At 34.0% G+C, this 26,119-nt stretch overlaps 1 protein-coding gene across 2 annotated transcripts in view; it reads right to left on the bottom strand.

Moving 5' to 3' along the window:
* The window catches only part of Babam2 (BRISC and BRCA1 A complex member 2), a 395,729-nt gene that overhangs the window by 333,499 nt on the left and 36,111 nt on the right, over positions 1-26,119 (bottom strand). For both annotated transcript variants that reach the window (XM_027933462.2, XM_071601451.1), the window contains exon 3: positions 21,043-21,119. In XM_027933462.2, coding sequence (XP_027789263.1) covers positions 21,043-21,119 — 77 coding nt within the window. The remainder of the gene's footprint in view (positions 1-21,042; positions 21,120-26,119) is intronic.

Genomic DNA, 26,119 nt, shown 5'->3' with positions numbered 1-26,119 from the left:
AAAATGAACTGTCCTTTATATGTATCAAAGTGCACTCTACTTTCATATGTAACTAATTAGAACAAATTTTTTAAAAATCCTTCAAAGAAAAAAAAAATTGTCCTTTAGAAGGTCAAACTGGTTAGCCCCATTCTAGCCCAAATGCTGGCAAACTACTTTGACAAGTTCCTTTTCTGAGTGCTTTGTAATTACTATGCATATCAACCTAGCAGGTCTATACAACCTTTGCAGTTCTCCTTTCCTTTTTCAACACAGAAATGATGCTTTTTTTTTTTAAAGCCTTAGATACTTCGTTGTCCCACTAATGGGTCCCCAAATCAGTGTTCTTTCAATTAAGATTTTCCACATGAGACCTAATATTTTAATAAATCCCACCATTATATACAATCATAATGCATCAGTAAAAAAATGTAGATTTAAAAAAAGCAAATGTTTTTTAAAAAAACAATGTTTTAGTATTACTATTTTACTCATTTATAATACTTTCTGATGGTCTACTACATATGTTATACACTGCAAGAGACCTTAGACATCACAGGTGGAGGGTTGCGCCTAGAGTTTAACAACATGTTATTTCAAAGACTACAGATTTGGCTTTTTTTAATATTTATTTTTTAGTTTTAGGTGGACACAATATCTTTATTTTACATGTATGTGGTGCTGAGGATCGAACCCAGTGCCTCGTGCATGCTAGGCGAGCACTCTACCACTGAGCCACAACCCCGGCCCCTACAGATTTGTTTTGATAGAAATAATCTGAGTATCATATTTTCCCATACCTCAAATCCAGATTTCTTCCTTCATGCCATCTCTACTGCATTATCAAGATTTGGGTCTGCTTAATTGTCTGATGTTCCCAAATCTAACATAAAATCCACCTTCAGAATGTTCAGTTTTTTTTAAATAAAGCAGCAAAATTTATCTTTCCTTTCACTTCATTCATATGAGTCAGAACATTAAAAAAAAAAAAAACAAGAGCCGATGCTAGTGAACCCTATTGAAATCAGGCTTTTTCTAAAGATAAAAAGAAGACTCAGAAGTAGAAAAGATCTGTGCCATCACATATGATTAAGGATACCATTTAAAATAATCCATGCCTGAGTTTGAATTCCCTTTTTAAATGGGTTATTCTCGTAGATGAAATGGGCTAAAGGTAATTCCCATTCCTCAGAAAGAAAATCAGGATGCTAAGATGTGACCTCTAAGTCATGAGAAAGGAGGAAAATTGCTTACTTTTCTAAGTCACAACATGGTTCACCCACTATGGCATGATAACCTGGAGCAACTAAAATGATACTTTCATTTTAACACTCAACAGCAAAGAAATGTGCTTTAAATATCTCTGTGTTCCATATCGTTTGAAAATCCAATGCAAATACCCAAGGCATATCCCAAGTGAACAGACCCAACAGATGCTGATAACATGAACAGAAAAATTCCAGTGTTAAAGGGAAGAAAAAATTAAGAGAAGTAACTGGGCAATAGTATGGCCTAAGTAATTAGACTGAATTTGAAAATTAAAGCCTAGAACAAAACAAAAAATCCTTTTGTGACTCTAAGATTCAAGTATGACTTCATTAACAACTGGAGTTTAGAAAACCTCTACCTTATGGAAAAACCAGACGACATCACTCAAGTATGTGTCCTACACCAACAAAATGGATGGGTCGTTTCAAACTGCCAGCCAGCACCTTCAGAATTTACCCAAGTTTGAAGTTTTTTGTTCTTTCAAAGGAAGAAAGCAGCAACAAGTAACAATGGTGTGCTTCCTGGACGTACGAAGGGTGAGACAGGAGCGCTCCAGCTGCCCTTCCTAGAGAAATATGCCAGCTGCCTTCTGCTAGCTGAGATCACATTGCCAAAAACTTACAGGAGAGCAGTTATGATGGATGACTGAAAATACTGCAAAGAGGATGTAGTGCGAACTACACAGGAACTGACAGGAAATCAGCCCTCGGGCTGGCACTTACACATTGAAGAAGGCTAGGAATCCTGGACCTTTGACAGCCAAATTTCATCATCTTCCTTTGTAGGAAGAGCTACCCTTCCAAAAGAACAGTCAGAAAAAACTTGTACAAAGCTTTTTGGTGACTATTCCTGTTGAATAGCACTGCTCCCTGCTGGAGCCAGTGGTTTCCTCACATCTGTTAAGGGCCCATCTGAGGTCCGAGAGCATTGCTTGACCACACATCACATGCTAGCTGACACACACCTTCATATTGTCAGTGGTGGGCCCACTGAATGCCATATATGAGTCATGGGCGGTGAGGATGGTAAGAAGAAAAACTAATACTTGGAGTTCACCAAATAATGAGTCATCCTCCTGGAAGAAAAGAAAACCTTACAATTGGCAGTTCTTTGGTATGAAATTTTAAAAAATGTTTTTAATATTAATATTAATTCCATGAAAATTGGCAAAAAGAAAATGAGTGAGAAATGCGGTATTTGGTTGGCTTATGCCATGTAAAAGTCCAGTTCATGCTCCAAGAAAAAGAATGAGTAGGATATCTATTACCTATTCCTAGACTTGCCTTCTGCACTCACTGCTGCCAAGTTACTCACTCTCCCACACAACACTTTCCATACTAATTTTGACCCTGAAGAATCAAAAAGAAGTCTTGCCTTCTTTGCACCAAATGCCAAAATGGAATCTTTTAGTATCTCACCTTTAAAAAGGGAATGTTTGAAAACAGGCCTCTCTGGCTGTGACATCAGTGAGTTGCTGAGGCCTCCAAGGGCCGGAGGAAACATTCCCAGTCCCTCGCAGTGATGCTGCACTCCTACGGTACAATCTGGCAATGGCCAGGGACCAAGTCTTTAAAGCTGTTTTATGGTATTTAACATATGGTCATAAATTGCTCAGTGCTCTGAAGAGGGGCTAAATTTGCCACCCCTATTGATGAGACATGTTCTTATTTATTTAAATTTAGTGGCAAACTGGCATTTCTCCAGATGGAGAGGTTTAGGCATTAAGTACAAAGGAAGAACTAACTAGAAATGAGTTGTAACTTTTCTATACACTGAATGTAGCCACTATCTAACCGGCTTCCCACACAGGAAGACAATAAAGGAGAAGATTCCAATATCTAAGGCTCAAAACAGGGGAAAACATAAATTTTATTCAGGCAAAAATAACATTTTTTCTTAAATCCCTTTCTCTTTCTCCTCAAACTAGGTCTATTCCCATCATCTCCCTTTCCTATTCCTTGATTCCCCTCATATTAGATGTACTTGATCCTCATCTGAAATCCCACATCTACAAAATTCCCTGGAGCTTCCCAAATCCTCTTTTATCTACCTTCTTTTTTTTAACCATATTTTTGGTTAAGTTGCTTATTTTTTAATGGCTATAATTCTCCACTACTAAAATATAAATCATACCAAAACATTTTGTTCCTTTTCTTCTAGGAGCTAGCCAATTGCCAGTGACAGAAGAAAAACAAGAAATTTGTGGGGTTGTCACTAAAGATATTAATATGAATTGTATCAAAAGAGAAATAATGAAGGGCAAAGCCACATGGTTTTCTTTTCCATGTGCTGATATATAAATGGCTAAAGAATCAAAAGATGATTATATTGTCTAAATCTGAAATGTAAAGAAGGATTTCATTAAGTTGGAGGTTTGACAGCAATAGTATTAAAATAGTATTAAAAGAACTATTCAATCAAGAATTAGACTTTTTAAATCACACAAAAGTTTTGCTTTTTAATTTCAAGATATGGAAGAGTCACATCTGACACAAAAATAAATATCTACATATATACACAGGTATAGAGAAATATTTTTAAAGTTTAAATATATATGAGTAAATATGAATGTTATATACTGGAAAATAAAGCATGGTTTCTTTTAGGAGAATGAAATATGAAATCTCAATTATATTCCCCAACAAAAATCAAGGGAGATCAAATGACGCCATGTAAAGCCTGCTATGCAACAAGAATCCATCTGGAGTATCTACACCATCTGAAGTGGCCATAACATGCCCCAAAAGGTTATATGCCAATTTCTATTTGAAATATCCTAGAGATAAGAACAATTTAATTCCTTAAAGAGGCAAAAAAAAAAAAAGAAAAAGGACTACTTGAAAATAGAGAAGGATATCAAATCCCTCTGGATACTTGCAGTAAAAACCTAGTTTTGTAAACACCCCTCATTCTGAGGTCAAACTAGAATTTTAAAATCTCTGCTTGACCTACTCTGAAAAAGTTCATGTCCCTTCTTTTCTAATATGAAGACACTATTGGCAGTGCTACAGTCTTACAAAAAAAGAAAATCATCCTGAAAAACAAAGATAAATATTAGAAATATAAGTATTTATTGACAATATATGCTGTCTCAAGATACTATCTATAACTCAATCATTGATCAACCTAGCACATCAATAATCACATTAAATGTAAATGATCTAAACATACCAATGAAAAGACAAAGACTGTCAGAATTAAAAGCAAGACATAATCATATACTGCCTTATGAAACCCACTTTAAATGTAAAGCCCCAAATATAGGTTAAAAATAAAAGAATGGAAAAAGTTGTACCATGTTTTATTAATATCAATAAAGCAGATTTTACCCAAGGGCAAAGAGAATCAAGTCAAGTGGATATAATGATCCTAAATGTTTATGCATATGATTAACAGAGCTTTAAAATATGTGAAGCAAAAACTGACAGAAAAGTAAAAACAAGTAGACAAATCTAAAATTATAGTCTGCAATTTCCCCATCATTCTCCACAAGCAATAGAACAACTAGACAGAAATCAATAGAGTACACACTTAAACAACATAAACCCCTAATATACTCAGAGATCTCAATGTCCTTCTTTGTGAAAACAAGTTAAGAGAAAATAAGAAGCAATGTTATATTTAAACAACTCTATTAACCCACTTGACCTAATTCTTATTTACAGAACACTCCATAAAGAATAACAGAAACACATTCTTCAGTGCACATGGAACATTTACTAAGACAGTGCATATTATGGTAAATAGAACAAGTTTGAAAAATTTTAAATGATTGAAGTCATACAAAGTATGTTCTATGACCACTATGAAATTAAATTCAAAATCAATAAAAGAAAGATAATAGAAAAATCCAGAAATTTATAGAAACTAAATAACACATTTCTAAATAGCCAGAGGTTGAAAGAAAAAATCTAACAGAAAATTAGAAAGTGTAATAAATGAAAACACCACGACATAAAAAAATTTGTAGGAAGTAGTTAAAGCAATACTTAGGATGGAAATTTACAGCACTACACACCAACATTAGAAGAAAGGTATCAAATCAGTGTCTTCAGCTGCCACCTTAATAAACTAGAAAAAAAGAGCAAGTAAAACTCAAAAGTAAAAAGAAATAGTAAAGATTAGAATGGAGGGCTGGAGTTGTAGCTCAGTGGTAGAGCGCTTGCCTCGCATGGGTAAGCCACTGGGTTCAATCCTCAGCACCACTTAAAAATAAGTAAATAAAATAAAGATATTGGGTTCATCTACAATTAAAAAGATTTTTTAAAAGATTAGAAATCAATAAAACATAAAAGACAATTACAACAAAGAAGATGGATGAAACCAAAAGCTGATTGAGGACATTAATAAAAATGATAAATTATTAACCAGGAAGTTAAAGAAAAAAATGGGAAGAGAATACAAGTTACCAAAATTAGGAAATCAGAGGTGATATCACTATGGATTTTACATATATTTGTAAAAATAAAAGAATATTATGAAAACTTTATGCCAAAAAATTCAGCAACTTAGATGAAATGGATAATTTCTTTTAAAGACACAAACTAGCCACACTAGTGCAATATGAAGTGGATAAGATGAGTAGTGCTATCTAGTAAGGAAATTTAATTTGCACTTTAAAACCTTTACAAAAAGAAAATCCTAGCCAGGTGCAGTGGTGCATACCTGTGATCCCAGCAGCCATGAGGCTGAGGCAGGAGGATCGCCAGTTCAAAGCCAGCCTCAGCAACTTAGCAAGACCATAAGCAACTCAGTGAGACCCTGTCTCTAAATAAAATACAAAATAGGGCTGGGGAAGTGGCTCATTGTAAGTTGCCCCTAGGTTCAATCCCCAGTGCCACAAAAAAGAAAAAGAAAGAGAGAGAGAGAAAGAAAATTCTAGGCCCAGACTGTTGCACTGATAAATGCCACTGAACACTTAGGGAAACATAACACAAATTCTTCATAAACATTCATAAAAATTAAGAAAAGCGTTTACTTATCAATTCATTCTATTCTGAAATCCTTTTTGGAGAGTCCCAGGGATTGAAGTCAGGGGCATTTGACCACTGAGTTGCTTAGTACCTCACCTTTGCTGAGGCTGGCTTTGAACTTGCCAGTCTCCTGTTTCAGCCTCCCAAGCCACTGAGATTACAAGCATGCCACCATGCCCAGCTCTGACATCATTTTAATTATGATGCAAAAACTGGGAGAAAAATTAAAGAGAAACTATAAACCAGTATAATTCACAAATTATACATAAATGCAAACTTTCCAAAACTTCAATTGAATTAAACAACAACATGTAAAAAGATTTAAACATCATAACTGGAGTTTATCCCAAGTACGCAACGTAGTTTGTATACTCAAAAACTGGTCAATGAAATACACTAGATTCATAACATTAAAAAAGAAAAAATGCTGCAGTAGATGAATAAAAGTATTTACCCAAATCCAACTTCACTCCTGATTTTAAAATACTAAATAAAATAAAATATTTTCAATTAACTGGGAATAGAGGAAACTTAGCCTAATAAAGAGCAACTCTGAAAAACATACAGCCAACATTATACTTAATAGTGAAAAAAAGAACTCTTTTCCCCTACAATCTGTAATAAGTAAGAGAGTCTATTTTGAACATATTCAGTCTATAACACATTGGAAGATTCCAGTCAGTGGACTAAGGCAATAAAAGGAATTGAGACTAGACAGGAAGAACCAAAACTGGAATTCACAAATGACAAAATTTTCTGCATAGAATGTTTCAAGAAAACTACAAAAAAAAATATAACTCGGACATGAGCTTACCATACTTAGATGCTCCAAGATCAATAGACCCCCCCCCCAAAAAAAAAACTATATCTCTATATAATAGCAATTAGAAATAAAAGCATTTAAAAAAGTGCAAGACCAGTACATCAAATACTAAAAAACACAAAACTAAAAAACAAGCTGATTCCAGCTTTTATATGGAAATGCAAAGAAACTTGAATTTCCAAAACCATTTTGGAAAAAAGAACAAAGCTGAAGGATTCATATGACTTGATTTCATAATAGTACACTAAACAAAACAGTATAATATCAGCATAAAGGCATACATGTAGATCAACAAAATAAAATATGAAGTCCAAGAGCTGCACATATCAATGAATTTTTGCCAAAGGTACAAGCGCAATTTTTAGAAGAGAGAAGGCACTGTTTTCACATATGGTAACAGTGTTAGGCAGGGGAAGCAGATCAGTGGTTAAGGGTCCCTGGGTTCAATCCCTGTTACCAAGAGAAAAAAGAAAAAGAAAAGACACAATTTGCCAATGTCAGAAAGGAAAGAAGGGACATGAGTATAGATCATACAGGCAGTAAAAACATAAGAAGGGAACATTATGAATAACAGCATGCCAAAAATTTAACAATTTGGATGCAGTGGACAATTCCTTAAGAAGCAATACTATTAAAACTCACTTAAAAATAATCAAATTCGGTGAGGTGCTGAGCAACTCAGTGAGATCCAGTCTCTAAATAAAACACAAAATAGGGCTGGGTATGTGGCTCACTGGTTGAGTGTCCCTATTTCAATTCCCAGTACCAAAAAAAAAAAAGAAAGAATCAAATAACTTGCTACCCTTATATGTGTTAAAGAAATTATATTCATAGTTACAAACTTCTCTCTCCTCCTCCCTCTTTCTCTCTTTCTCCCTCTGTGTCTCTCCCCCCTTCTCTCCTTCCCCCCTTCTCTCCTTTCTTCCTCCCTTCCTCCCTCCCTCTCTTCCCTCTGTCCCTCTGTCCCTCTCTCCCTCTTTCGCTCTCTCCCTCCAGGTCTAGATGACTGCACTGGTGAACCTTCTCAAACATTTAAGGAAGAAATAAAATTAACCCTTCACAAACTCTTTCAGAAAACAAAGGATTGAATACTTTCCAACTCATTTTATGAGGCCAGCATCACTCTGATAACAAAACTAATCTAAAAAACTCCAAGAACAGAAACACAGTATCAAATACAGGTACACAAAGCACTTTATAAGAATGAGTGAATCGAATTGAATCCTGCAATACATAAAATGAACAATGCACAAAGATCAAGAGTGGCTAATTAAAAGAATGCAACAAATGTTTAACCTTTGAAAATAGGTTTATTCATTATATTACTAGAATAAAGGAGAATACCATATCCCAGTATACAGAGAAAAAAATATTTTAACATATTAAAATTATTTTCATAATAATAATTCTCAGCACATTAAAAGACATGGGAACTTTCGCATACTGAAAAAGGAACACCTGAGCCTGATGACTCAACTCCTTCAACCTCAGGAATGGCAACAAGGCAAGGATGTCTAACTCCACCACTTTACTTAACAATGTAATGGAAGTCCTAGCCACTGCAATAAAGCAAGAATGAGAAATATAAAAAATACACATTGGAAAGGAAAAGGCAAAACTGTCTTTTTCACAAGTGACATGATTATTTTTAGAAAAAACACCTAAAGAATCTCCAAAAAAAATTTACTAGAACTAACAAGTGAATCACAAAGAATTTAGAGACACAGCAGTATATGAGGTCAATATACCAAAGTTGAGTATATATACTTCAATATATTAGCAACAATCAGAAAAAAAAAAGTTTAAAAAACTTACACTATAAATCAGGATCAAAAAATATTAAGTATTTAATGGAAAGACCTTCCATGCTCATGGATAGGCAGAATTAATATTGTTTAAATGGTCATATTACACAAAGGCAGTATATACATTCAATGCAATCTCTATCAAAATACCAATGACATTCTTCACAGAACTGGGAAAAAACAGTCTTAAAATTCATTTGGAAGAATAAGAGACGTAGAATAACCAAAGCAATTCTAAGCCAAAAAAAAAGCAACACTGGAGGCATTACAATGCCTGATATCAAGTTATAGTATAGACATATAGTGATAAAACTATGATACTGGTATAAAAAAAAAAAAAAAACAGAAACATAGACCAAAGGTACAGAAGAGAAGACACAGAGAAAAAACCCACACTTCTATAGTTACCTGATCCTTGACAAAGGTACCAAAAACATACACTGGAGGAAAAAAAAAAAAGCCTTGTAAATAATTGGTACTAGAAAAACTGATTATCCATGTGTAGAAGAATGAAACTAGACCCTTATCTCTCACCCTGCACACACAAACAAAAAAATAAATAAATAAACTCAAAGTGGATTGAAAACCTAGAAATTAGACCAGAAACTATGCAACTCCTAGAAGAAAATGTCAGGTCAACACTCCAGCACATAGACACAAGCAATGACTTTCTCAATAGGACCCCTAAAGCTTAGGAAATAATGCTAAGAGTTAATAAATGGGATGGCATAAAATTAAAATGCTGTCCAGCAAAGGAAACAATTAAGAATGGAAAGAGAGAACCAACAGAATGGGAAAAAATATCTTTGCTAGCTATTCTTCTGAGAGTGAATTAGTATCTACAATATATAAAGAACTCAATAAACTTAACACCAAAAAAACAAATAACCCAACTAATAAATGGACAAATGAAACCAGACACTTCTCAAAAGAAGAAATACAAATGTCCAACAAATATATAAGAAAAGTTCAACACCATTATCAATTAAATAAATGCCAAATGCCAATCAGAATTACCCTGAGATTTCATCTCATACCAGTAAGAATGGCAGTCTTCAAGAATACAAACAATAATAAATGCTGTAGAGTATGAGGAGAAAAACACTTTTACACTGCTGATAGGACTGTAAATTAGTATAATCACAAAGGAAATCAGTATGGAGGTTTCTCAAAAGATGAGGCATGGAACCACCATATGATCCAGCTATTCTACTCCTTAGTATTTATCCTAAGAATTAAAGTCATCATACTGCAGTGATACATTCATTTGTGTTTACAGCAGCATAATTTACAATAGACAAACTATGGAAACAGCATAGATGTTCATCAACAAATGAATGGATAAAAAGAATGCAGTGTATATACGCAAAGGAACTTTCTTCAGCCATAAAGAAAAAATAAAATTATGTCATTTGCAAGAAAGTGGATGGAACTTGAAGTCATTATGTTAAGCAAAATAATTCAAACTCAGGTCAAGAGTCTTATGTTTTCTCTCATATGTGGAAGCTAGAGAAGAAAAAAGAAAAGAAAGGTGGGGGAATCTCATGAAAAGTAAGGGAAACCAATAGAATAAAGGAAAGGGACAAGGAAGGAGGGGAGAAGTGCTGGGAGTGATACTGGCCAAATTATATTGTTATATTATATACATGTACTAATATGTAACAAACCCGACCATTATGTATAACCACAATGCACCAAAAAAATGTGTAAAAAAACAAATAGAATTAAACAAAGTAAATAAATCATATAATTAACTGACAAAAATATTAAATATGTAGAAGTAAATTTAACAAAATCTGTTTAAGATATGTTCACTGAAAACTACAAAATACTGCTGAAAAAAATTACTACCTAAATAAATGGACAGGTTACCATTTGCATCTACTGGAAGACTCAATGTTAGTAAGATATTAACGCTCCACAAGTTGACCTCCAGATTCAATGCACTATTCAGCAGGACTTCTGTAACTTTCAACAAAGAGCTTTAAAAAAGAAGTTATAGGATTTACACAATCTTATTTAAAGACATCCTATAAGGCTACAGGAATCAAGAGAGGATGTTCTTTGGTTAAGGACAGACATACCAAGGAAATACAATGGAAGGTCCAAAAATGAACCACCCTAAAATGGTTTAATGACAAATATATGGTCAAAATGGATCAATACCAAATTGGCAAGAATATGGAGTAACTAGAACATTCAATAAATTGCTATCAGTAATGTAAAATGGCACAACTACTTTGGAAAACAGTTTAACCACATATTTATAAAGCTTAAAACATGATCAGACTACTTCTATGTATTTGTCCAAGAAAAATAAAAACATATTTCTACAAAAAGTCATCTATAAAAATGTAGTGGTAACTTTATTCACAATAGATAGCCAAAACCTGGAAACAATCCAAATGTCCTTCAATAGATGAATGAATAACAAAAAAAAACAAAAACAACTACAGTAGGTCTATACAATGTTATACTTTGTATACTTTCTTTTATTCAATAATAAAAGAAACAAAGTACTGATAAAAGTAACAATATGGATGAATCTCAAAAACATTTATGCTGCATGAAAGATGCTAAACCCTAAATTCACAGTATATGATTCCATTTATATAAAATTCTAAAATAGGCAAAAGTGTTGCATAGTTTCAGAGAAAAGCTAAGACTCAGGAGTTAGGGGAAGGGTGCTGAAGAAGACCAACTTGATTTGTCGAGGGAAAGAAACATTCTATATCTTGACTGTGGTCTAGGTTACAGGTCTTTACAACTGCCAAAATGCATGGCACTTTACACTTAAAATGGGTACATTTTAGTGTATGTAAATCATACCACAATATCAAAAAGATATAAAAGAGTGGTATATAAATTTCCACTTCCAAGTTGTGTTGATTAAATGAACTAATGTATGCTAATTCTATTTTCTTTAAAATCATGCTCCACAAGTTAGCTTAGCAATGATATCAGTCACTTCTTAATAAACCATTATTGGCATTAAAGCCAGATTACATATGTATTATTAACTATAACTAATCTGATTTTACAAATTTAAATAAATAATATTAGTTGCTACTCTAGGTATTTCTAATAGTCCATGAATTCCAATAAAATAAAATATTCCAAAAGAGCAAGGCAAAGGAATCCTGAAAATCTAAGGGAGAGAATGTCTAATCCACAAAATTAGCACTTTTTACTTGCCTTTCAGTGAGCATTTTTTAGAACAGTCACTAAATCAAAGGTGACCTGCCTCCCTAATTAGCCTCTAAAAATACCTTGAATGCTAGATAATAATAATCTTTAAGTAAGTGAATCTTTTTTAAAAGATAAAAATAAAAGTAAAATGGACTATGCTACTAAAGAAAATTACAGTGCCTCTCAGCGTGATGCAAAATGCTAAGTCCCTGGACACAGTGCCCAACTTTTCACTTAGCTCAACTGCAAGTCATAGTAAAAACAGTTAACTCCTACTCTCCTTGCAAGAGACAGAAAAGTACTAGCCTAAGGAGGCTCCCAAATGGAGAGTACATCCATCACGATGGCTGATTTGTAAGTGCAAATGAAACATCATACATATGTCACAAAACAAGCTATTTTATTATTTGCTTGTTTTGTCCAACTAAAGCCAAAACAGTGTGAACAAAAGCAGAAGCAGCAAAAGCAAGGCCTCGGGGAAGCACGATGAGCAAATCCATTGTGCCATAGCTTTTGACACGCATTAAATTGTTAGCTGAGCTCCAACTGGGGTGGACTGGGAAACCAGAATGTTAGACTTGACTGGCCTTGAATGTCAAGCTAAGGAATTCAGCCCACTAAATACTGGAGGGGAAGAAGGAGAGGTTGAAGCAGAAAGATTACTAGGTTAACATTTCCCAAATAGATTGTTTCTTTTAAACAGTACAATAAGTTGTCATCCCAACAAAAATGCCAGCAACTATAGCCACACCAATCAGCTTTGGGACCTACTGGTCAAAGTTCAGAATGTAAGGTGTAATAACAAAGCAAAGTACAAATTTCTTATACATGAGATGAAATCAATAGAGCCTTGGTATCTTTTTCAGCTGATGCACAAACTTCCCCAAAGAACCACTGGTCCTTTGGTGCCATCAGATTGGTTACCATTTTCTGTGTGACAGCCATCATTTCCACATCCCTCAGTGCCTCTACTTTGTGCTGTATCAGCAAGTTTTTAGAGGGCAAGGGACAGAAAAAGAAGCACATTCTAAGCTTACTACACTATTTTCTTAGAAAAAATTAATATGTAATAGACCTGAGATGCCAATAAGCATTGTGCTAACACACACAAACACATGCACACACATGCACACATGTAACAGGAAAACCCTTCAAGGAGGTAAGGATCAAAAATAAAGCTGAATTTGAGTAGATTTAGTAAAAGAGAATTCTAAAATGCTATTTGCAACTTGTCTATAAAAATCTTTGCATTTATGTTTGGCTACTGTTTAATTAAATAGTGCATTCCATTTCAATAGCAGTTCTGAAATTGGTTTCATTCTCCAAAAACTGCATATTTAAATTTAGTAAAGCAGAACTGAATACTTGGAAGTGAATAGTACTTTTACGCTGAACCTCTGAAGACACGAGAGAAATGTATTATCCAAATTGGAATCTTTTTTTTTTTTTTTTCATACTTTGTCCTATGAAGGGAAAGAATTTCAACTTTGAAACCTTTGGGGAGAACTTTTTGGCATGACTTTTTCACTCTGTCACAAATGGTTTTGATAAATATTCATCATTCCTCTCAGATGATAAACAACAGTATTGCTCTATTGTTAAAGACAAAGAGAAATGTCAGTAGTTTCATTTAGAAGTGCTTTAGAATGATTTCCTATAACAAAGTACCTGCCCAATTCATGCTTACCTTATGTTAAAGCTGACCTCTAGCAACCAGCCTGATAATAAATGACCCAGAGCCCCCTGGCCATATGACTGTGACACAAGTGGACACTTTTTAGCCCAAGCCACCAGTCAGAACCCCTCTCCTAGGAATTTAGACTCAGTGACTTCCTCTCTGATGGCCTGCAATCAAGTCACTATGTAGGAGCTTAGGAAGTCATTTTTATCCAATGTGAAGAGAAAGAGAAATCTGGGGGGAAAAAAATAAAGTGACAATAGACTATATTGCACAACAGGACACAGATGCTGACTAGCCACTATGGTGTCTACTGGCCTTCCAGACTCTGGTTCTGATCCCTGTGAAGCTTGGCTATTCTTTCTGCCTTTGGGCACCATAAAATTTGCTTGATTACTTATAAAGATAAATAAACAAATTCTTTAATTTAGGTTCGTTCCAATGGGTTTCTTATAACCAAACAGTCCCTGATTAAAATAAATTGTTAGTATGAAATACAGAAATTTTAAACAAAAGATAATTTCAAATTTGAAACCAATGTTAGCAAACTGATTTACTGGCCACAGACTTGCTCAATATAACTTATAATATTTCAATAATCTCTCTTCATAGTTGCATAAACAGTGTTATTCAAAGAACTTGCAGAATTAAGTTTTGTCACTTCCTCATCAAACCTCATCATTGCCAGATCCAAAGAAAGAACATGGTTTGTTCATTCCACAAACACTTATTAAGCCTCTATAAATGTCAGGCACCAAGCTAGAGAATGGAAAAAAAACATGAGCAAAACAGCCTCACTCCCTGCCCTATTTAAATAGGATATGCACACAAAAAACAAACTCAATAATTTCTTCTAGAATTAAATTCTACAGAGCATGATAGGATGGCTATTTTTACAAATACATGTTTATATGAAGCTTATGGCTCTGCCTCTGTGAATTTTGCTGTCGCTGGTAAATTTTCTCCACTTCAGTGGTGCTGTCTTAGACCTTAACGTGTATTTTATTCACATCAATCCTGATCACTGAAGATCCACATTTCCACTCCTGTTTAAGTAAGTGTAAGTTGTACCTTCTATGACTGTGAGATTGAAGGACTTCTCTTCAGTTAAGAGCTCTATCCTTTGACGTTTTCCAAGAGTATCTTATACAAATTGGCAACTCTCTCTCTAGCCAGCAGTTGTCTCTTCGCATTAAAAGAGCTGAGGAAATAATACCATCATTCCTAATGTACTATAATCTTCTGGCTTTTAAAATTTCAATTATTTAATTTTGAATATGGGTAATTCTGCAGGAATCAGTTCACGGATTCATGGGTAGAAATATGCCCTCTCTTTCACCTTTCATTCTCATCATTAACTGCATAAAGTTTCCTTTATTCACAGATGAAACAGATTTGGACAAGGAGTGTTTTCTAATATACAAAATATTTTGAAATATAAATTTTTAATTATATGCTATTTCATTAATCTGCTTTCAGAGGGCAGAGCAAAATATATAAAGACAAAATTGGTTCAGAATCCAAATTTGCAAAGTACTGTATGTCCTTCCTGTTTTCTGAATTGTTAAGAGCAATGTTCCAATTACAAATTCCTTGTATAATAAATAACTTCTAAAGACTGAATTTCTGTTGGCAAAAGGCTGATACAAGTGACAGAATGCTGCGTTCTTTTAACACTACAATCAACAAAAACCTGCACGCTACGATTCATTAATTCATGCATGTGTTCACTCCATTCCTTCCACAAATATTTAGCTGCATATCTCTACTGCACTAGGAATTGAAGATACAATTAAATAAACAAAACAGCCTCCATCTCTAACTTCACTAAGCTTAAAGTTATGAAATAAAATTCAATTAATTCCAAATATGTTGATTGAACCTTGGTTAAAATTATAGTTTAACTTGCATGCCACAAGTTTTCAATGGAATTTAATGAGAAACTTTAAATAAGAAATCGTTTAAGAGTGTAAAGAACTAAGTTTGTGAAAGATTATAACCAGAACTAATTTTGAACTAATTTTGCTTAGAAATAAAAAAGGAGAAAGTAAGAAAAGATTTATCTATTATTTTCCATATAGTACAATTTAAACCTGTTCTTATTCGTTTTCTTCTACATAAAATTAAGTTTCATTCTAGGTCCTGTTTCTTAAAAGTCAAAGAGCTTTTCTGTTTGCTATGATAGTTATCGTCCAAGGACTGTAAAACTATATAACCTTACATTTAACTATGTTTGTGTTAGCAAACCACATTTGTTAAAATGTTTGTTATTGAGAATTGTATTTGTTCATCTAAATATGAATGAATATTATGTTGGTTATAAGAGGTTCGATTCAATCACAAGTCTTATGATAATTAACCACTATGACATTATTGATCTTGGATATAATCAATTTAAGGTTATAAAAATTGATGGAGTAGAAACATACCTAAGTCTACATCTTTGTAAAAATTTTTCTAAGTAAAATAAAAGAATGACTTAAGAAAAAAAATGAGTGAGGCTAACATAATTTTGAAGCAATGCAGCAGTATGTTACTATTTTTAAACATTCATGACTCGCTATGATTTTTCTTTACAGTAAATTCTGGTTAATATAGTAAATTTTCTACTTCCATGAATTTCAAATTATAAAGAGAGAAACTATACTAATTACTGAGGGTAATAAAATATCTAATTGTCCTACATTACAACTACTATCAACACACCATGACTCAAACCCTCCTAGAAATGTTTGTGAAAGATTATAACCAGAACTAATTTTGAAATAATTTTCATATAAGTTACAAATAAAGAAATCTTAAATGACCATGACCTAAATATCATACAAATTAAGGAACATAAAACAATCTTGCTTTGTAAGCGCTGACGAGAACAAATTTATGTGGGCAGGTAGAAAAACACAAGCCCAATAAAGATGACTCAAGTGAACTTTACTTGAGTGTTAACTACATGTTCAAAGGGTGTGTTTCGATTTTCTAAGTTAATGTGTATTTCACAATGTTTACAATCATAGACCAATGACTTATATTTCATAATTTATGTGGCTGATTTGTTTATTTTGATGAATCTATCATATTTTCAACAAATTTTAACAAACAAATTCGGTCTGGAAATTTGAATAAGCTTATTGAGGTGGCCTCCATATTAAAGCACAGGGGTGCCCCAAAGGATACAAATTTGAGAGGGTAATTTTTTCAAACAAAAGGCAAAGTGCTACCTTACATACTACAACTTCACAAAGAAATGAATTTTGCCAACAAATTTATACATAACACCACCTTCTACTAATCTGATAAATAAAATCTTCCTCTGGGTCTGCACTCCCTGACACTGAAACATATGGTCAACATTCTTCAGAAAGCATTCCTAAATTAAGTCAAGTTTTTCAGAAGGAGAAAATAATGTCATCCATTTAATTCAGAAAACTTGAAACATAGTTTCCATGATCAATTACATTTTTCTTTTATTTGGTCTGCTTAAGAATAGGACTTACTTTCAACTCACTTTATTGTAAGAACCCCAATATATAATAGCTATTCATTCATTAAAGAGCACCCAATGGCCTAAAAAAAAGTCCTTAAAAAAAGTGATATCATGATAGAACAAAATTACAATAAAATGAATGCCAGCAATAGGACTAATCATAAATATTATAAAAGATTTCCTGTGAAAATATTATAGTAATGAGAAGATACAGAATATTAGCAAATGCTTCCTAACAGAAACTCATACAGCTAGAAAGATGCCAATGAAATCACACTACTTCTGTCTCAAAACCATGAACTGACCACATACATTTATTTCTTCTTTCTTCTGAGTTCCCCCATCCTGTTTGAAAAGATAGGTAGATAAAAATTCAAAATAACAGGAGGGTAAAGAGAAAGAGGAGAAAGTAGCAATCAGTAGATGAGAAATTTCAGCAAATTTCTGGAAGGCAGAATGCAGATGAAACATAGTGATTGACAAGACAAGGCAAAGGACGCCTTGTCCTGCAATATGTGAGGAGTAGGCTATTGATAAGAAGGAAGCCAGATGTACTGGTAAACCTCTACCAACTTTTAAAGGGAGGCAAGAGTAAGGCACTGGGCTATAAACAAGGATATTAACTAAAAGCTCCTCAAAGAATACTCTATATAGCACCCCAAAAATGGTAGCCACTTACGTATCCTCAGTGCAAAAATACGAGAGACTCCCTGAATAAACAGAACCAATTATTTGGAAAAACAGTTGAACTACAAAATATGACACATAGGGTCCCTCATACTATTAGCTGGCCCATAATTCATTATACTCTCCTTAAGCCCTGCTCACCTAATTAATAAAAACCCCTAATCAGTATTTTATTGACTATCTCAAATAAATATGGATATCTTTTATTATTCCTACAGAATAAGAGAGGGAAAAAAGATGTTAAACAAAAATATACTCCCTGTGAAAAATTAAAATAACTCAGGTAACAAAAATTTTTTAAATTTTTTTAGTCTCTGAAATATTTTAAAATATAACGTAAATATTAAATTAGAACAAGATGCTATAAAAAAGGAACAGAGAGCAAGAAAAAGCTCTTTGAACATACGATATCTAAATTGTGAACATGGAAATAAAACATGATCATCAGGGCTACAGAAAAGGGAGAGAGAAGTATGGAATCTGAGCAAGTTATTTGAGACTGGGTTTCAGCAAGTTAAGTAGGTGACCTGTTTACTAAGAGATAATTCTACAAAACACAGAACCCACGATACCTACATTCAACAAAAGAAGGTAAAATAGAAGTGAATAATAAAGACAAATCTCATGTTGGTTATTATGCAGGGGCAAGCCTACAGAGTAATCACTCAAGCAATTTACAAATGAAGTACTGATGAAAATTATAGATTCAGAATAAATAATAAATTATCAATCATGAAAATGCAAAAAAAGGAAGGCTGGGTTGTAGTTCAATGGTAGAGCACCTGCCTAGCACATATGAGGTACTTGGTTTGATCCTCAGCACCACATAAAAATAAAATAAAGGTACTGTGTCCATCTACAACTAAAGCGATTTTTTTAAATGCAAAAGGAAAATAATAGAAGACAAAAGTAGGAAGGCAAAGAAAGAGGAATAAGAACCAAAAGACACTATCTATGGTTCGTAGGAAACCAAATAAGTGTCATTATTGCACAGCAATTATCATTAACTAGTAACAACGCTAACTCTGTGCCTTGCACTTACTAAGAACTCTTAGGGTCTGTTCATTTAACTATAAAATATATGGTTTAAGGTGATCTTTGGAAAAATAAAATAAAAATTGGGGGACTAAGAAAGTAGCTCAGTGGTACAGCACTTGCCAAGTATGTGAGAGGCCTTGGGTTCAATTCCAGCACAGCAAGAAAAAGTAAAAAATTATTAAGTTACAGGATAACAAACACCGGAACGTCAACAGTGATATAATTACATTAAAGGGGAAGAATGACATAAAGGTTAGGATGAAAATAAATTGATGCTTCATTTATCAGGGGAGGAAGTGAAAATGTAATAATGTCTCAAATATGTAAATCAAAAAACAGAGGCAAAAGCATATTACTTAAAGAAATGGAGACCAACTCAGAAGAACTAAACTAAAACAATTTTCTTGTTTTAATTATAAGTTGTTCTCTCAGAAAACAGGACTGGGAGAGGGAGTCACAGGACAGAAGACTATAGCTCTCCTACACAAAATAATTTCAGTGCCATTTTCATTTTTTTAAATATTTTTCTTAGTTGTAGATGGATGCAAGACCTTTATTTCTTTATTTTTATGTGGTCCTCAGGATAGACCCTAGTGCCTCATACGTGCTAGGCAAGTACTCTACCACTGAGCCACTATTTCCATTTTTAACTATATGAGTAATCTACTTTGATCATTTCTTTTAAATTTAGTTAATATATTTTCACAACAAGTAGCAATCTAATATTGTCCTACTACCTCAAACAGGTGAAATTCTTTTTATATTTTAATATTTTTTAAAGAATGGTCAAATAATGCAAAGTTAACAAATCAGCATGTCCTAAATTTTTCATTCAATGCTACATTTGGTAAATTAATACAAAGTGATTCTAGAGAATGCTAAGATGTGGCCCCTCATGGTATATAGTGGTAAAACATATCCAGAATCCAAAAAGCAGCTTACCCACCTGGCCCATCTTTAATGTCTACGCACTATATTCCTCCTTAAGAACAGAGAGATTTTAATGCCCTGTTCACCACAACTGTAGGTTCAAGACAAAAAAAAATCCTGGTGAGATTACTGATACTAACCAACCAAAGCTCTTGTCAGTTCTACACTAGGATAGCACTTTATCACTGGTAATAGTGGCAGAGAAGGCTGATGCTACCCAGGTGAGATGCTCTAAGGGGTAACCTAAATCCAGTGGTACATCTTGTACCCTATCTAGCCAAGGTAAGAAACCTATGGTCCCATCACATTCAGGTTAGCCTGCATAATATTAGCCCCACCAGATTTTTAATTTTGAAAAAGTAACCAACATCTAAAACTGAATTCATACGAAAATTGTGACCTTTACTTTCTGGGTCGAGAGAGGTAGCCCCCTCAGAGACAAGGTGCCCCAATTTATCAACACAGTCTGCTTCCCTCATTCATGTTACAACTCTGGCCATCACAAGACATTTGCATTTCTGACCCTTACTATAAAAGAGATAACATGTTAACATGCCTAAGCCATGCCAAGATCTTTGAGGAAGAACTCTCACAGTCAGGAGGCAACTGGAAATATATCAGTGATAATGGTTCCTGGCATCAGTAGCTCCAGAAGCTTAGAAATACTGGTGAATAGCAGCCATTCCTACCTAAAAACTCTCTAAATAGGTATTTTAAAGCAGTGGATCTCTTTATTGGGGTATTACAGAAGAGCTACTTATGGAAAAAACATACACAACACACACACACACACACACACACGTAAGAATTATTGTGCATGCCTAAACATTAAGGATATCTGAGGCTAGGGCTATAGCTCAGTGGCAGAGTGCTGGCCTGGCACATGTGAGACATTGGGTTTGATCCTCAGCACCACATATAAATAAATAAAATAAAGATATAGTGTCCATCTACAACTAAAAATATTTTTAAAAAGAATATTTGTACATGCCCATTTGCCTACAACTTATTCCCTGCCAACTGCCTTCTTTTTAACAGAGCTAGGATTGAATGACAGATAAGAAAAGTTGTATATGTCAGTTGATCAGAAGCAAGAGAGAACACTTAATGGCTAGAAATAAAAACTAAAGCGCAAAGTCCAATAACTAACAACTCTACTTTGATCAAAACAGTCATAATTTTCTTACATTTTAATGTTTCTCCAGCATATGGAATGTGCAGTTTGAATCTGTCACAGTTGGGTCCGGGAGTCAATGATGTACAGCTTTTAAAAAAAAGAGAGAGAAGAAAAGATTTTTTTAAATGAACTTTTTAAAAGCTCACCTATTTATAACATTTAGTAAAGTAAATAAAAAGTGAACTTTATAGACAAAAAGTTAAAAATACTGGTTTACAGAACAAAATAAGTCTTTAATCACAGAGGTTAAAACAACAAGTCTTCACCTAAAACAAGTAATTCATTTATCTAACAAGAAAACTTACATGCCTTCTAATAACATCAACAGTTTCAACTACTTCCCTCAAAGAAGTATATCTTGACTTTTAAAACTATATATATGATCCAAAACAGGTCTCTAGTCTTTGTTGCCAAGAATTATAAAATAAGAGTAATTTTATGGTCATATTTTAAACTAGACTCCTAGCTTTCGCTCTCTCAGAACAGAAAAGAGCCCACTTTTGGCCTTTTTTCTGGGACCAGATGGTTTTCTTTCTTTCCACAAAGGTACGATGCTTCATCTAGATTTGGCACACTGCAACTTTCATCTGCAGGAAAGCACAATGCATTATACTTGGTTTCGGGTAAAATGTAAATTTAAAAAGGGAGGTAGTTGAGTTAATCATCAAGGACGCAATGTTTTGGTTATTTTTTTTAATCTATTACTTCACAAAGTTCTGCAATGTTCTTTGTTCTTCACACACATCTACTTTACAAAACTTCTTATGATCTTATAAGTCAAAACCTCAGCTGCATAACAACAGTACTGGCCTCATAAGCTAATAAAATGCTATCACAAAGCCAACTTAGGAAGTTAGATCTTTCTTTTTTTTAAGAGTGGAAAGAGTAGGAATTATTCAAGTGTGAAGAATAGAAACAGAACTCCTGCAGGGGCAGGAGGGGACCCCAATAGAGGTTGCCCTTCATTTCAAAAATAAGTGAGGCTTTCAATTTATTGAGTAAAGCAAAGGAACTAATTTTCCCTCCTAATTCCAAAACTGACTCTGAAGCAATTGTGAAAATGAACCTACAAAAAGTTGTTTAAGGAATGGAAACACAGATGGAATAAATGTACAACTTCTATAGATGGTCACTTTGAAGGGTAAAGATCATATGAAGATAAATTCAAGAAATGTTGGCTTTAAAGAAACTATCTCGGTCTCCTATCAGATTTACTTTTACCCAAAAAAAGTAAATTTTCTTTCATTTGAACATAAAACAAAAAAGAATGAGAAAGAAACTTACCTCAGATATAGTTAACACACTAGATTATTCCTCTTTATATTCAAGGACCAAAAAAATGTTTACTATTCAGTTACAAAGTTTAGTAACTGAATAGTAACATATTTTAATTTTTCACAGATTTTTAAAACACATTCTTCATTTACTGTCAGTATAAAATATTCTTCAGGGAATATTTTATAAAAAGATACCAAAACATTTCCTTCTATAGGTTGGGTATTACTTATTCAAAATGTTAGGGACTCTCTAAGTGCTTTAGATTTCAGATTTCTTCATATTTTAGAATATCTGCACATACAAAATGGAATACCTTAGGGATATAACCCTAATCTAAACACAAAATGCATTTATGTTTCATATATGCCTTCTACATCATAGGTTTAAGGTGAAATTTGTGTAGTAATTTTAGTGCACCTACATTTTGACTGCAACCTGTCACAGGACGGGGCAGAAGGGGGAATTCTCCATTGGGGCATCATGAGGACACTCAAAAAGTCTTAAATTTTGAAAGATTTTAGATTTGGCATTTTCAGATTAGGAATGCACAACTTATAGTAAAATGTTTTCTTGCCACAACACAAAAGTTATTTTAAAGGATTTATGGAAAACACAAAGATTCCAGCATCATATAATATACAAGGTAATCAAATGATAGTAATGACTCTACAAGCATCCAACCTGCAGTGCTTTAAAGTGATGGAAAACACTGCTGACAACGGTGTTTTGGAGCTTGAAGATAAACTCATCTGTCTATATGGCTTAAAGACTGAAGTCAGCAGTAGTACAGAAAATCCTCAAGATTAATCTGATTCTAGTTTGTTTGAATTCAAGGACCAAATTTCATGCCTCCTTCCATGTGAAATTGCTAAATATTCCCTGCTGGGCCATACTTTATATTATTTATTTTATGCTTCACCAGGACTGGGAAAGTGTTTCTATGCCCTGCTATTTCACCTTCCTCCCTTACCACAGCAACAGGTGGTTCTAGAAAGAACAGGGTGTTGAAAAGGACATTTCTCCATCTGAGTGATTCATTCACCCTTGTTGGGTTTTGTTTTTTTGTTTATTTGTATGTTTGCTTGCTAATTAAATAAGACAGACTGAGCATAGTTCTAGGTATCAGGAATATGGGTGGCCATGATCGACAGGACTACAGTCTATGAAGTACAGCAGGTACTTCAACTTTATTAAGGGAAGAAGAAATGATAAAACAAGAGACAAAGACAGTTTAAGATTGCTCAATGTTATGAAGAAAATAAAACAGGGTGCTATCAAAAAAAAAAAAGAGATCCTTTACAATGGAAAATCAACTAAGACCTCTAGAGGAAGAGAAATTCCAAACCTGAATAACACTATGGGGCCAACCATGAAAAGTTCTGGGAAGAGCATCCCAGGCAGAGGAAACAGAGGATGCAAGGTGTGAAAGCACAATCAAGTCTGATATGTCTAGGAAGAAATCTTTACATATCTGGGCAATGAGGCTGGAGAACAGTGAATGAGGGAGAAAACAGCAAAAGATGAAGACAAAAGGTAAGCAAGGGATATGTCAATAATGCAGGGTCTTGCAAGCGGTGACAATTAATTCAGATTTTTTTTAAAAGAGATAGAGAGAGAATTTTTTAATATTTATTTTTTAGTTTTTTTGTCGATAGACACATCTTTATTTTATTTTTATGTGGTGCTGAGGATTGAACCCAGTACCCCATGCATGCCAGGCAAGCGCGCTACTGCTTGAGCCACATCCCCAGACCTTAATTCAGTTTTTATGCCAAGCACATATGATGGTTTTTAACATAAGAGTAACATTTGTCTAAACGTTTTTAAGAGATTACTGACTACAGTACAAAAAAAAAAAGGAAAAGACGGTAAGGCTGGGGTTGTGGCTCAGCAGTGGAGCGCTCGCCTAGCACATGCGAGGCCCTGGGTTCAATCCTCAGCACCATGTAAAAATAAATAAATAAATAAACAAAATAAAGGAATTGTGTCCAATTACAACTAAAAAAAATTTAAAATAAACAAATAAAGTCATGCTGTCCATCTACAACTACAAAAAAAAAAAGTTTTAAAAAAGACTGTATGAAAAAAAAATGGAAAGAAGACCAGAGAGGGGACCGTAGAAAGCAAGAAAGATGAGGAATACCAGGACCAGGCTGGCAGCAAGGGGAATGAAGAGAAACACATTTGCTACCTAGGGAGCAAGAGAGGAGCAAGTTTAGGGGAAAGGGAAGCCAAGCCAAGAGTGAGAAGTGCAAGATGGCAACCAAATCTTCTATGGTAACAGAGTCAGGTAGACGGGTGGGCCAACCTACAAAAGTCAATTAAACACTGAAGAAAAGGTATGAGAAAAAAATTTACCAAAACTCACCTAAAAAAAATGCTATATGATATTGGAAAGATCGCTCCCTGGAAAGAGGTGGGGTGGGGGGACACGACAAGAGCACACTCAAGTGAAAAGGTATAATCTCCAGTAGGCTGCAGAGCTTCTGATTTGCTGAAAGGAATTTACAGATTTGGAGCCAAGGGATGACAAAGGAAGCTGCCATCAGCAGGTCTCTTTCTCCTGAGCAGTACTCAGCTTCTCCTCCAATAAATGTTGAGACATTATTGAAAATGTTGCTTATACTCTATCTTCCATGTTACTGGGATGAACAGGGATTATGAAAAACAAGCCAATGTCACATACACAAAGATTCTTTTAAGATCAAGGAAAATCTTTCCTCTTAAATTACTCTTGTCTAAAACTGGTTTGGATCCTATTATTTAATTTACTGTGAAAAACCAAATCACTGTCGAGGTGAGCACTCATTTTTTTGGTAATCAAGGAAAAGCATGGGGGGGTAGGGGGTATGGCTCAGTGGTAGAGTATAGGCTTTAGCAAGCACAAGTTCTAGTTCAATCCCCAGTACCAGGAACAACAACAACAACAATTAAAAAAAAAAAAAAAAAAACCAGCATGGGTTAGAAAAGATCAAAAAACCACACAGGAACTGTGTAATTCCACTTACAGAAAGAAGAAGTGTGTGTGTGTGTGTGTGTGTGTGTGTATCTATGTCTGCACACATAAGTAGATTATAGGAGAATCACCAAAACATGCCAAGATTTGGGTGCCTTTACAACTTTCTTCTGATTAGCTTTCTGCATTGTTCTTAGTTTTTTTGTTGTTTTTTTTTCACATTGTTCTTAGCTTTATAATGAATATGAAATATTTTATAATTGTTAAATATTTTAATTTAAATATACTCTCATATTTGACTAGGGAGATTTAAAAATATTTAACAATTTAAATTTTTAATTTAAAAATATTTAATTTAAATACATCCTTTTTATATTTGACTGATGGAAACAAGTTATGTTATGTTGGCCATATTTATCTTTTTCTCCTAAAATACCTCATTCCTTTTCAGAAGGAAAGAATACAGGGTGATTTATTGATAAGAGTCTTCAAGTAAAGTATATGAAAACCTTTACATTTCTTTTTTTCTGTTTTTTTTTTTCTTTTCTTTTTGCAGTGCTGGGGTCAAACCCAGTATCTTATATATGCTAGGAAAGTACTGTCCCAGTGAGCCACACCCCAGCCCACAAAGCTTCACATTTCTAACATTTTTAATCTCTTTGGTCAGAATTTTGGGAATGGCTGGGCTGGGCTAAAAGTCTCCCAGGCAGCTGTAATCAGAATTTGGTAACAGATAATTATTAGGAAGGGAAATTCATACACCTAGAAATCCATTTCCTTACAACAGTCACTAATATGGCATTATGTAAAAATTGTGAATGTGTAACTGATGTGATTCTGCAATTTGTATTTG

Source organism: Marmota flaviventris, chromosome 14 (assembly GCF_047511675.1).
Source record: "Marmota flaviventris isolate mMarFla1 chromosome 14, mMarFla1.hap1, whole genome shotgun sequence".
Taxonomy (NCBI): domain Eukaryota; kingdom Metazoa; phylum Chordata; class Mammalia; order Rodentia; family Sciuridae; genus Marmota; species Marmota flaviventris.
The sequence above is the reverse complement of the archived record's forward strand: the minus strand, read 5'-3'. Positions and strand labels throughout refer to the sequence as shown.